The sequence below is a fragment of the Octopus bimaculoides genome, chromosome 26 (assembly GCF_046866305.1).
Source record: "Octopus bimaculoides isolate indiv1 chromosome 26, ASM4686630v1, whole genome shotgun sequence".
In the NCBI taxonomy this organism is placed as follows: domain Eukaryota; kingdom Metazoa; phylum Mollusca; class Cephalopoda; order Octopoda; family Octopodidae; genus Octopus; species Octopus bimaculoides.
This window is the reverse complement of record NC_142953.1, coordinates 20,914,558-20,929,668: the sequence shown is the minus strand read 5'-3', so window position 1 is coordinate 20,929,668 and position 15,111 is coordinate 20,914,558. Positions and strand designations below refer to the sequence as shown.

At 37.0% G+C, this 15,111-nt stretch overlaps 1 protein-coding gene across 8 annotated transcripts in view; it reads right to left on the bottom strand.

The window, feature by feature from the left end:
- The window catches only part of LOC106868957 (anoctamin-7), a 313,520-nt gene that overhangs the window by 29,061 nt on the left and 269,348 nt on the right, over positions 1-15,111 (bottom strand). For all 8 annotated transcript variants that reach the window (XR_016238494.1, XR_016238495.1, XM_089342450.1 and 5 more), the window contains 6 exons: positions 14,266-14,356; positions 12,563-12,729; positions 11,129-11,211; positions 7,550-7,687; positions 4,938-5,133; positions 1,403-1,514 (listed from right to left, as the gene is read on the bottom strand). Coding sequence is in view for 6 of the 8 variants with exons in the window: in XM_089342450.1 (XP_089198576.1) it covers positions 1,403-1,514; positions 4,938-5,133; positions 7,550-7,687; positions 11,129-11,211; positions 12,563-12,729; positions 14,266-14,356 (787 nt within the window). In the remaining 2 variants the exon portion in view is untranslated. The remainder of the gene's footprint in view (positions 1-1,402; positions 1,515-4,937; positions 5,134-7,549; positions 7,688-11,128; positions 11,212-12,562; positions 12,730-14,265; positions 14,357-15,111) is intronic.

Genomic DNA, 15,111 nt, shown 5'->3' with positions numbered 1-15,111 from the left:
GTTTATATGCCACGGAGACCAGGTAAGCAACCCTATGAGTCATAGAATATGAGACAGGAGTCATAGAAACATGAGTCATAGAACATGAGACAGAAACATCTAGGAGTTGATGATAACATAAGTAAATGATATAGCTTCAGAGCAGGGGTAGGGAAACTTTTTAGGGCAACAGGCAAAAATTTCCAAAGAAAAAGGTCCTCGGGCAGATCACAAGTTCTAACTCTCATATCTGTGTAAAATCTTGTATATATCTATGTATAATTTGATATACATTAATAAAGGTAAGTTTAACACATGAAATTAACATGTAACATTTTCATTAACACCACCACTGAATGTCAGGGCGGGAGCGTGAACCCTTCCCCCTTTAGTGAATGACTTTTATGATTGTTGACTTCATTGCTCTCAGGCATAGCCTAAGGTATTTTCGCACCTGACATCACAAAATGCGTCTGAATAAACATTGCTGGACAGCAAATAGAGACTCGGACATTGCTTAGGAAATATTTTTCATTTTTAACCTCGTATATAATACGCACTAGGGATTTTGACCTTTGAATTTTGGGAAAAAAATGTGGATTATAGTCGAGGATTTACGGTATATATATATATATATATATACATAGTAGATATCATTCCCCCATATCCACAGTTTACACAGGTAGAGTAGAATAGTTAGCGGGCTGTTATGTATATAGATGTATGTATGCATGTGTGTGTGTGGGTGTATATAAGTATATGGATATGAAAGTAAAGAGAACAACATACAGACAGATAGGTACATAGGTTATATGAACAGACAAGCACACATACACAAATGAAGACTGAAACACAGTACCATATATACACACAAGGACACATATAGAGACACACGTCCACACATATGGAAATGCACATCCATACATACAAACATGGTACATAGTTGCAAAACACACATGCACTCACAAGGAGACAGAGGTACATACATAAAAACACACAAACATGGACATGCCAACACATGAATATGCAGAATGCATACATACATACACATACATATATACATATGCACACACATGCACACATACATGCATACACACACATGCATACATAGGCACACACACACACACACACACACACTGACCCACATACATGCACACAAACAAACAAAAAGGAATGCAGTATGAATAACAGACAGAGTCAAAACTATTGAAAAAGCTGAAAAACGCAACAAAAATTATAAAAAAATAAAAAATAAATAAGTGGAAATTTTACTGGTGAGTGTATAAGGCACTAAAAGAGAAAGACTCTCCCCAGACACAACAGAATATGCTTCAACACACGAACTCACATAAAGAATCTTGCAAACCAAATCCCAAAACGAAATATATATATTTATATATTCTGAAAAGTGGCTGCAACTTACCTTCCTTTAAAGAAAGCGATGTAGAAAATCGAAGAATAGAAATTCACAAATTGGAAAAGAAACACCTTGAATATCAACTGGTCTTCGAAGTCTGTCTGTGTCCGATGCATTTCTGGAAAATTCAGAATGTCAAGTGAAAGTGAGAAATAAAAGAATAATGTGGTGATGTCAGAGTAATATATATATATATATATATATATATATATATATATGTGTGTGTGTGTGTGTGTGTGTAAAATTCAATAATAGGATAAAAACTTTATAAGAATTTATCAAGTAGTTAGCATGATAAAACCTCAAGGGGAAAAAACCATCATTTTTCCTATAAATATATTTAATTTATATAAGGGCATTCACGTGATCGGTGAAAATGTGTTTATTATAGTAGTCTGACTTCTGGAGTCCCTCTTAGCGTGAGGTGTTATTGTATAGTAATGCCCTTATATAAATTATATATATATATATATATATATATATATATATATATATATATACATATATATATACACAGACATGCAGGAAGTAAATAGACACCTTTAATTTTCAGAATTTCTGATCTGAGCATTTTAATATGTTTTCAGTGGTGTAGAATTTACAATGTAATTATTCTTTTTCATTCCAGGTGCCATTATATTAAACATTTGCGAAGAGTAACCATGCCACACACAAAAAATTCAGCAGAACTGTCAGATTTTCAAAGAGGTCGTATTGTTGGGCAATCTGAGGCTGGTCTTAGCCAGCGAAAAATTGCCAAAAATCTTCAAATTCCTCTTGCTACTGTTAATAGAATTATAGTGCAATTCAAAAGCCAAGGAAAAGAATCAACAGATTCTCTTCCCGGCCGACCTGGGTCCTCAGAAAGGAAGCTTTGCTGTTTGAAGAGAATTGTGGAAAATGAACCCAATTCAAAGGCTTCTGATATTGCAAAACGGTCAGAAGTTAGTCCAAGAACGTGTGTTACATATCTGCATAAGCTTGGGTATTATGGATGAGCAACTAGAAGAAAACTTCTTCTTCAACCAATTAATACCAAATAAAAGACTTTGAAAATTAAAGGTGTCTATTTACTTCCTGCATGTCTGTTTGTATACAAAGCATGTATAGTTCACAGGTGATCAAAGTGTGTTTAGTTCACAGGTGATCTAAACGATCAGGTACACTAGGTAAGTGCTGTAATGGATTACTAGGGCTCCAAGGTTATATGCAGGATTGCACCTGAGGACTTATGCTCTGGTTTCTATAACCTTAGAAAGTTGAACTATGAACTTTTATGCTTCTTTTTTCTTCTTTCTCTCCATCTCCTTATTCTTTTACTCCCTTCCTCTATGTTGTCATCTCATTAATATATACCATTCTCATTTTCCCTATTTTTTCCCTAGTTGTCTCTGATGACGGAATATCCTATACTCAGCGACATCCCAGAAACAGCTGTAAGACTTTGAATTTTTTCCAATAATAATAATGTATACGACTTGAGATGTTTGCCTTACCTAAATGTTTGTTGTCCTCTTTAACAATTAGATATACATACATATATATATTAATTTATATATACACAGAATATGGGAGTTTAGTTCACTGGTGATCTAAACGAATAGGTACACTGGGTAAGTGCTGTAACAGATCATTAGAGTTCCAAGCTCATAAGTGATACATACATATATATATACATATATATACATATATATATATATATATATATATATATACATATATATATATATATATATATATATATATTTCTATATACATATCTATATAGTCAATCCAAACAAGAACAAGTAAGAAAAAACAACAATGCGAGGATGTGGAACAAGTACAGTGTTATTGGACGCTCAGGAAAGGAAAGGAAAAAAAGAGGATTTCATGTTTCGAGCGGAGCTCTTCATCAGAAATATAGAAAAAGTCCAAAGAAGGGAAGATGGAGAAAGAAAATCACCAAAAATGCACATGTGGTCACACACACATATAGATGTATGTATGTATGTATGAATGTATGTATGTATGTATGATCATGATGGCCGTCCACTCGTGACCGAGGAAGACCATTGCCGACCTGCAGGAACACTGTGCGCTCTAGGACTAACTTATATTTTGCATTTGTGGCTCCGTTAGTGGCAATGAGCCCTGCTCTTTACAAGCATACACGACCTCTAGCATTGCAGACCAAATGTTCCCCATTCACTATACGAGCCATGTGCTTTCGTGCAGCTCGTTTAAGTTCTTCATGCTGGATACGTGCTCTCTCAAAAGTGTCGATCCCCTCCTTAACCTGCTTCCTCCATCTGTGGTGATGACAAGCATTGTTCTTCCAGTCAGTGTCCTGCATATCACAGGCCTTTCATGAGAACTTGACACAGTCCTTAAATCACAGCCTTGGTTTCTGTTGGAGTCTCCTTCCATTTACAAGTTCTCCATATAGCATCTGCTTAGGAATCCTGCTATCCTTCATTTTAATAAGGTGTCCAGTCCAACATAACCGGTGCTTGTGCACCATCGCCTCAATACTCAAGATATCAGCTTTCCTCAGGACTTGTGTGTCTGTAATTTTTGAGGTCCAGCCAACATTGAGAATGTGCCTGATACATCTCTGATGAAAGCGTTCAAGGACCCTTACCTGACGTTTGTACAGAGTCCATGTCTCACATGAGTAGAGGAGCGATGTCAGTACACATGCACGGTACACAGCAACTTTTGTTTGCTTTGCGATGCCATACTGGGACCAGACACGAGACTGAAGAGACCGGAAGGAATTAGTTGCTATCAACCTGATGTATGATCATACATACATATGTATGTCACTCCACCATCGCTTGACAACTGAAATGATGTTGGTGTGTTTACATCCCTGAAACCTAGTGGTTCAGCAAAAAAGACTGATAGAATAATTACTAGGTTTACAAAGAATATGTATAAGGAACCCTCGTGTATAAGGAACCCCCTAATTTTTGGAGCTTAAAATTTGGAAAAAGGGTTTCTAAGAGATTATTATACTATCCATGTAAAAGAAACTCCCATAATTTTTTAACCTAATTTTTGACAAAAAAGGGTTCCTTATACACATTCAAATATGGTAAGTAAAATCATATAAAAAACGTGTTCCTTGTTATTTGTTCTGGCAACACTGCATCTGTCCAATGTTTAGGAGAAGTCACACCATTTTGAACTACAAACAAACTGGTTGTTAAGGTGTTGTCAAGTGACTAAACAGATATTATTTGTCAGTTTTATACTTTTTATATTTATAATTGTATTCTTCATATAAATAGATTCAATAAACCTTTTGAATTCAAAGAATCTAAGATTTTCTTCTGTTCCAATCAAGGGTGAAATGTCAGCGTAAATAATTATATTTTGGGGTAACTGGTTGAAAAAGTTCCCCGACCCCTGATCTAGTTATTTGATTATGGCCCTTTGTGTGTCCCGTAGCCATGTGATATGCATCCCGTGTCTATTTTTAACATGAATAAATAACAGGAATCAAATGACATTAAATCCCAAATAACGAAAGTCTGTGAGAAAATGTCCAACATACCCCACTGAGTCAAACTGAATGCCAGCCTCTCGTAGACCTTGCCTAGTAACATAATGAATATCAAGTTGACGATGGCAGCTGATGTACTGGCTATGATGGCAGCCCTGGGCCGGAGATCTTCGTTCTTGAATAGTGGGATACTGACTAACACACGGTACATGATAACAGCAATGATGAAGACGAGGACCAAACAGATCTGGAAAAGAAGAAATCAGGGAAACAGAGCAGTGTGTGTGTGCATATACACACACACACATATACATATATATATATATATATATATATATATATATATATATATATATATATATATATATGCGTATAGTGGAGGTAAAGAATATGCATACTATCCATGTTCAGCGTAATCCTTAACCCTGACCCTAACCCTAAACACCAGGTGTGTGTATTCTTTACCTTCGCCTATATATACATATATGTGTGTGTGTGTGTGTGTGTGTGTGTGTATGTGCATGATGATGATGATGTGCAAGTTTATTATTTTTAAACAAGAATATTGACAGCCATTGTCAGGCTGCTTAAGCTTTGGTCAGTTGTCCAATGATAAGCTTAACTGGCCAAAACTTCAAAGTCACTGTCAACAGTATTCATGTTTAAGAATAATTTGTTCTCTACAAGAGTATAAAGTAACTCATCAGATTAGTGTAAAATTGTATTTTAAACACAGCCTATATATATATATTTATATATATATATATATATATATATATATATATATATATATATATATATATATATATATATATATATATATATATATATATATATATATACAGGTTGTGTTTTCCAAAATGGAGACGAACTTCTTTCTCCATGTGATCTGCTAGAAAAATTGTTAAGACTAGGATATCTTCCTACTTTTCTTAATATGAAACCAATGGTAGCCTTAATTCACAAATAAAGATATATTCACCAATGTAGTATTGAACACTGATTTTCATTGTTTGACATTTATGTGTCTACATATATATATAATGTGGTTTTGTAAAGAAAGAGATCAGGGATATCTTACATCCTAGCTAGCTTCCTCCAGTTTATCCATGTATTTGTGAATTTACTGGAACTTGTCTCCGTGTACATTATTTACATTATTGAAGTCGAAGTTTTTTTTAACTAACGGTGACAGCAATTGAATATTACCTGAAGAAATACAACTGGAACCCATTACACAGGTAAACCATTGCATAATCGAATTCATGTATATATGAAGAACTGTGTCGTTTGGAAACATTTGTTGTGATTAAAAAATAACTGTCTAACCACACTCCTTCTTGTTGACCTTGTCTTATTCAATTATATATATATATATATCTATATACAAAATATTTTATAATTATATACATAATTATAACAAGGGATCAGCTTTATGCTTCACCATGCACTGCAAGAAATAGACACTAAAGCCCCTATTACCACCGTGGTGAGGCATAAAGCCGATCCCTTGTTATAATTATGTATATAATTATAAAATATTTTGTAAAATTTACCTATGAGGTTTTTATTTCCGCACTGACCACCTGGTAAAATTATTATTGATTTTACCCTTTATTATAATATACCTACATACATACATACATATATATATATATATATATATATATATATATATATATATATATATATATATATATATAATATAATATATATATATATATATATATAATATATATATATATATATATAATATATATATATATATATATAATATATATATATATATATATAATATATATATATATATATATAATATATATATATATATATATATATATATATATATATATATATATATAATATATATATATATAATATATATATCTAAATTAATTAAAAGAAATTATTAAAGTTTCAAACCCCTTTATGACTTTTAACCTATATATATATGCATATATGTATATACACAGCATGCAATGGGTATTTTATATTTCTAATTTCATGCATGCGCATTGCTTGTTTTTGATGTTGACAGCACAGTATAGTAGGATCGGTTGGGCACTGTCTGTGAGAAACACAGCACCATGACGCAATTCACTCTGCCAGAAATTTGGAAACAACATGCTGTACTGCTTGGTATTCATACTGGAAGCTCCAATACGAACATTTCAGAGTGTTTGGGTGTCAATCTAAGGACAGTCCAGCAGATTCAGAAAGAGTTGGATGAGTCTAATGGTGATTATGAGGGTATAGCAGCTTGGAAAACTCACCCTCATCATTCTGATAAGAAAATAACTCTTGAATTTGTTGGTGAGATACAGGCCATGATTGAAAATTATCCCTCTAAATCAATCAGGTCCATCATCAGGAACATGGGAGTGGCTGAGTTTCTTAGCAAGCAAGTAGTGCATGAAGACATCCAGTATTCCTCATACAAGATGAGAAAGGGCCAGTTTTTATCCCAAGCCATCAAAGACAAAGAAGAAACCTTGCCAGATCAGATTGGAGCCTGGTGCAACTGCCTGGCTTGCCAATTCTCAGTCAAACCATCCAACCCATGCCAGCATGGAAAACATATTAAATAATGATGATGATGATGTATGTGACTGAACTATCTGCATTTCTGTGTGATCACTTCATAATACACTGTGAGAACTTACCATTAATACAATGATGACCATTCCAGAAAGAATTCGAGGAATCCGTTTCTTGGGTGGGAAATATGGTTCTTTGATACCAGTTATTGGATTGGTTTCCATTTCAGTGGCTTTGGCTGCATATGCAGGACGAGGTCGTTCCTTGGAGAGGAAGAAAATAATGGAAAACTCAGAAACAAATAGCTTGTAATTTATTCTTTTCTATTCCATGAAGAATCATTTATTGGGGAGAAAGATAGGTGGCCTAGAGGTTAGGGCAGCGTTTCTCAACCAGGGTTCCCCGGAACCTTAGGGTTCCACAAAAGGTTCTGAGGGGGTCCGTGAGAAAGAGTGTAATAAACTAATGCTAATTTCATGATATATAGTTATATGTGGTCGATGCAAGTGCCTCCTGACTGGCCCCCATGCCGGTGGCACATAAATAGCACCATTCAAGCATGGTCGATACCAGTACTGCCTGACTGGCCCCCGTGCTGGTGGCACATAAAAAGCACCATTCAAGCCTGGTCCATACCAGTACCAACTGACTGGCCCCCATGCCGGTGGCACATAAAAAGCACCATTCAAGCGTGGTCAATACCAGTACTGCATGACTGGCCCTCATGCCAGTGGCACATAAAAAGTACCCATTACACTCTCAGAGTGGTTGGCGTTAAGTAGGGCTGTAGAAACCTTGCCAGATCAGACTAGAGCCTAGTACAGCCTTCTGGCTTACCAGTCCTCAGTCAAACCGTCCAACCCATGCCAGCATGGAAAGTGGATGTTAAACAATGATGATGATGATATGATATTTACCACATGAACTACGATGAAAAATATATGAGGAAGATATAGTATATAATCTTTTTGTGCAGGGTTCCTTGAGACGTGCAATTTATTTTAAAGTTACACAAGGGCAAAGAGGTTGAGAAACACTGGGTTAGAGTAATGCACTTGTGATCACAAGGTCACAGTTTCAATTCCCAGAATGGGTGGTGTGGTCATTCTATAACTGATTAGTCCACTCACAAGGAAAAAAATGACATCCTGTTCAGAGGAAATGTTGCAATCTCAGTTACTTGGATGCCATGGAAACTAGATAACTGACCCCAGGAGTCTTAGGGATCAAAACAATAATGTCTAGGGATTATTGATGATGATGATGATGATAGCAATGATATCACACTTGACCAAAGGCATGTAGATAATGGTTCTCTCAGACATTTTCTGTATCTTTAAGAAGATTCAGTGTTTAAGAGCAGATTAATTCTTTTTATTGTTTTGGCTCTTTTACTTGTTTCAGTCATTTGAATGTGGCCATGCTGGAGCACCGTCTTTAGTCAAACAAATCAATCCCAGGACTTATTCTTTGTAAGCCTAGCACTTATTCTATCAGTCTCTTTTGTCAAACCACTAAGCTACGGGGACGTAAACACACCAACATTGTTTGTCAAGCGATGGTAGGGGAACAAACACAGACACACAAACATATACACACACACACACACACATATATATATATATATATACATATACATACACACACACATATATATATATATATATATATATATATATATATATATATATATATATATATATATGTGTGTATGTATATATATATGATGGGATTCTTTTTAGTTTCCATCAACCAAATCCACTCACAAGGATTTGGTTGGTCTGAGGCTATAGTAGAAGACATTTGCTCTAGATGCCATGCAGTGGGACTGAACCCAGAACCATGTGGTTGGGAAGCAAGCTTTTTACCACAGACTTTTGCTGAATATTTTCTTCAATGTGTTCCACTTTATTTATACACACACACACAAGGATAAGCACATGTGTGCGTGCGCGTGCACACACACACACACACTCATTAACAAACACACATACACATACATACTCACAGATGTGCATGCATTATTACAGGTAAATCATATTATGTACCTGCACAGACAGAATCAATAAGCAATTACCTATTGATTGCCAATACACAATTACATTTACCTGCTTTTTCGTTTTTTTGTGTGTGAGAGAGATCATCATTTTAGGCCTTCCCACCATGCAGGAATCGATTGGACACAGCATGCACACACATATATATGTGTGTATGTGCGGTGTGTGTGTGTATTTGTGAGTGCGTGTATGTATTTGTGTGTCTGCGTGCATGTGTATGCGTGTGCATATGTGTGCACATGTGTATATATATATATATATATATATATATATGTGTGTGTTTTTATGTGTATTTGTGTGTGTGTGCGTGTGTGTATGTGTATGTGCATAAGTGTGTGTGTGTATATGTGTGTGCGTGTGCACATGTGTGAATATGCGTGTATATGTATGTGTCTGTACATGTGTGTGCGTGTGTGTATGTGTATATATATATGTGTGCAGTTGTATGTGTGTGTGTGTGTGTGCATATGTGTGTGCGTATGTGTGTGTGTGCATGTGTATGAGTGTGCATGTTTGTGTGTGAGCATGTGTGTGTGTGTATAAACAATATGTTATATTGATTCTAGCCTCTCAGTATGGCATAAAAAATATACAAACCAGAAAAAGATAATTTTGTCCTGACGGTTTCTTGTGACAAAGTTGATCTCCTGAAAGGGCAGGGAACCTTTCCATATTTGAAGGCTGCATGGGATTATGTCACCATCTAAAAAGGCAGGGGACCATTTCATATTTGCAGTCCACACCACCATCATTTAATGTCCAGTTTTCATGTCTACATGAGTCACATGGAATTTGCTGAGGCATACTTTTATCTACAGATGGACGCTGTCCACCCAATTCACTCACACGGCTTTGGTCAACCTGGGACTGTAACAGAAAACATTTGCCAAAGGTTTTGCTCAGTGGGACTGAACCCAAGATCCTGTGGTTGGGAAGCAAGCTTCTTAACTACATGGCTATGCCTGCTCCTACTTATCATCTCCTGGCCTGTAAATAGCACCATCCGAGCGTAATCGTGGCCTCCCCTGTGCTGGTGGCATGTAAATAGCACCATCTGAGCGTAATCGTTACCAGCGTCGCCTTCTAGCACTTATGCTGGTGGCACGTTAGAAAATCATTTGAGTGAGGTCGTTGCCAGTGCCACTGGACTGGCTCCTGTGCAGGTCGCATGTAAAAAACACCATTTGAGCGTGGCCGTTGCCAGTACCGTGAGACTGGCCTTCGTGCTGGTGGCACGTAAAGGCACCCACTACACTCTCGGAGTGGTTGGCGTTAGGAAGGGCATCCAACTGTAGAAACTCTGCCAGATCAGATTGGAGCCTGGTGCAGCCTTCTGGTTCACCAGTCCTCAGTCAAACCGTCCAACCCATGCTAGCATGGAAAGCAGACGTTAAACGATGATGATGATGATGATGATCTAACATGCACACACATATACACTTACACACACACGTGAAAGGCAAAACTGATCCTAACAGATTTTGAGCTCAAGACATATTAAAGATTATAACTAAATGCTGTAAAGAGCTCTTACTAATTCCGCCATTTCATTCCCCTCAATGTGTACAGTGATATGTCGAAATGATCGGCCAGGTGAGAGAACGAAGGTGTTTCAATACAATCAAAAGTAGAATTCCGAAAACAAACCTCTTCCTCTTCAAATCCAAGAACATCCCAATGATGAGCTAAGTTGACATTTTTCCGTTTCCAGTATTCCAAGAAGGAAATGGCTGTAGAAAGAGAGTGAAGGTTAGAGATTAGCTTTTTAAAGGAAGTCTGATAAACCCAAATTTTATTTGGTCCACTAGAATATATGTTACCATTGACCATACAGAACTTGAGTTTATCATATGAGTTCAGAAAACCCTTGTCTTTCATAAAGGTTTAGTGTGGGTCAAAAAATCAGGACCAGATGTACTGTTTGATGTATCAATGGGATCATATGACAGTGCTGAAATATGTGATCTAATAGGTCTTTCTATATTGGATATCCTAAGATCTAAATTCCCTCTCATGGTATTGGTCTGTGATAATAAATTTGGCTTATCCAGTGGCTGTGATGGCCATACCCTTGACACATTTAGGAAAAAGCTTATATCTACCTTCTAGTAAATTAGATCTCAAAATCGCTGCCACCACAAACTTCACTAAAGTTGATTTCTTGGAGACTTCTCTGGTCCTAAGCTTAAATTCTTACAAGCCTTACCTTAAACCAAATGAAAAACTTACATATATACATAATCTTGACACTCTTCCATTGTCTTTAGAAGCTTTATAGCCAATATTAGTAATATGGCGTCTAATCTCTCTTCTTCTAAGGAAATGTAAAAGGCAGCCTCCTACTATAACACCCTGGCCAAAATGGCTCCAAAGAGACGGTACCTTAAACTCTAACTATAAAAATTACAAAGCCTAAGAAATTTATATGCTTTGCCCTCTCTTTCTCCTTAAATATTAAAACAAACATAGGTGAAAAAAATTCCTAGCCTTGATAGATAAATATTTCCTGGAAACCATAAGCATAAGAAAATCTTTAATAGACATTCCCTGAATGTTTCTTATAGTTGCTGGTCTTACACAAGAGGCATCATTACATGTAAGCCACACCAGGTACTGACTCCAAAATGTATCTGCAGGACCTCCAAAACTGGTTCACTTGACAAGGTTAGCTCAGTTGTATATGAAACCAAGGTTACCTCTGTTCTGCTAAATAACAAGGCTCGAAGGAAAAAGTATATTGGACAAAGTGAAAGTACCTTAAAAAAAATAAAAGATATGCTAACCACCTTTCTCCTTTTCAGCATGGAAACATGAAGAAAACCACTAAGCTAGCAGGGCATACCATTAAGTAGAGCAACATAGAGAGACCATTAAATGGAGCAACATAGAGAGGCCTACACCATAGATTAATGGGTCAAAGAAGCGCAGGCTTTGTATAACTGAAAGAACACTGATTCTTTTTAAATCTTAGAGCTCCACCAATCTCCTTTACCTATTTTGGCTGTAAATTTTGGTCAGAAAAATTCAGCTTGTATGCCAGAAAATACAGTAACTCAAATAATTAAATATGAAAATACTTGCCCCAGAATGAGACAAAAACAGCATAAAATACTGTCCCAGGATGATCGAATAAATACGAGATCTCTGAGTAGATACAAATGTCTGAAAGGTACCAAAATTCGCACCCGATGTCTTCATCACAGACGGGACACATTTTGTAATCTTTGCCGCTCTCACAGATGTGTTTACTGTAATGAGAAAATAACGGAAGATAAATGAAGGGAGGGAAGAAGGAAGGAAGGAAGGAAGGAAGGAAGGGAGGAAAGAAGGGAAGAAGGAAGGAAGAAAGGAAGGAAGGAAGGCAGGAAGGAAGGAAAGAAGAGAAGAAGGAAGGGAGGAAGGGAAGAAGGGAGGAAGGAAGGAAGGAAGGGAGGGAGGAAGGAAAATGAAAGAGAAGGAAACAAATTGAAAAAGAAAGCGAGAAGGAAAAGATGATAAAAATAGAGAAAAAGGAGGAAGGAATAATGGAAAAGAAAGAAAAAAAGGGGAAATAAGGAAGGAAAGAAAGGAAAAGCCAAAGATGGTAAAAGAGGGAAAGCGAAGGGAATGGCAAAATAAGGGGTGGGGTGGATAATAACGGAAAAAAAGGCACAATGGAAAAGGAAGGAAAAAAGCAAATTAAAGAAAACTTAGGTAAAAATATGGGTTAAAAGGGGGAACAAGGAAACAGGAAAAAATGACAAAGCATTCAAAAACTAAAATAAGATTCTCATTAATGTGATGTGTGCGTGTGTGTGTTCTGCTTTGTTTGGAGTGACACTTGTAATTTGCATACAATTACATGCATCAATAGATGCACACATGCACAAACACCCCTTCATGCACACAAAGATAAAAACAATGAAATAAAGAAGGCAGAAAACTAAAAGGTAAAAAAAAAAACTAGGGAACAACAAAGAAATAAAGGAAGACAAAATATTTGGTTACTATTATTATTATTATTATTATTATTATTATTGAGTGAGGGAGCAGTGCATGCCATCAAAGTGACACTGGGGTACAAATATATGAAGCCCATTATATCCATCATGACTACCTGTCTGATAAGGGTACACCAGGCACATGCATCACAACCATATGTGCGCAACAGGGTGATCTCATATCAAGATAAACAGCGCATGACCTTGCAGGTGGGGCCCAGTTAGAATTTTCTTCAGGTCGAGTAGCCCATCCTGCTCAAAAGGTCCCCCAATAAGGGTTGTTTAAGGATGACGAACAAAACACTTATGTTTCCAAAGGTGAATTATTCAAACCCCAAAGAACTCCTCTCAACACATGGCTATGATGCTCCTCCACTGCTCGTGATCAGAGATGCTCATATCGTCAGCCACCAAAGGACATGCTCAACTGGTTAAGGTCAAACAACTGACAAGCAAATCTAAAGTATTGAGCAGAATATTTGCTCAATACTTATTATTATTATTATTATTATCATTATCATCTTTATTATTATTATTATTATTATTATTATTGAGCGAGAGAACAGTGCATATGCCATCAAAGTGACACTGGGGTACAAATATATGAAGCCCAGTATACCCATCGTAACTACCTTGCCAAATCAGGTTGGAGGCTGGTGTAGCCTCCAGGCTTACCAGTTCTCAGTCAAAGCATCCAACCCATGCCAGCATGGAAAGCAGACATTAAACAATAATGACGATGACGATTATTACTATAAATCTTATTACTGAAGGACCAGTGTTAACGAATTCAAAAATGCTTACGCGATGGGGTTTGCGCTGATATTGAAAGCCCCCGAAAGAAATACCAGTAATCCAACAACAGCAGCTGGTAAGAGCCATCCAGTGTAGAAACCTGTGGAAGACAAGCGAAACGATTAATAGCTCCAGCCTGACCAAAGCCTTGTGAGTGGATTTAGTAGACGGAGACTGAAAGAAGCCTGTCATATATATATGTGTATATTTATGTGTGTGTGTCTTTGTGTCTGTGTTTGTCCCCTCTCCCCCATTACCGCACACTGTTAACCAGTACCAGTGTGTTTACATCCCTGTAACTTAGCGGTTTGGCAAAACGGAAATGATAAAATAAGTACTGGGCTTAAGAAATAAGTCCTGGGGTTGATTTGTTTGACTAAAAAAAAATATTCAAGGTGGTGCTCCAGCATGGCCACAGCCAAATAACTGGGCCAAGTAAAAGAATAAAAAGAATATAGGTTGATGCTAGTGCCACCTGACTGGCTCCCGTGCCAGTGGCACGTAAAGAGCACCATTCGAATGTGGTCGATGCCAGTGCAGCTGAAAGCACCATTCAAGAGCACCATTTGAGTGTGATCAATGCCAGTGTCGCTAGACTGGCACCCATGCCGGTGAGATGTAAAAAGCACCATTCAAGCATGATTGATGCCAGTGCTGCCTGAGTGTAGTATCCACTACACTCTTGGAGTGGTTAGCGTTAGGAAGAGCATCCAGCTGTAGAAACTCTGCCAGATTAGATTGGAGCCTGGTGCAGCCTCCCGGCTTGCCAGACCTCAGTCAAACTGTCCAATTCATGACAGCATGGAAAGCAGACGTTAAACAACGGCGATGACGACGATGATGATGATGTTCTAG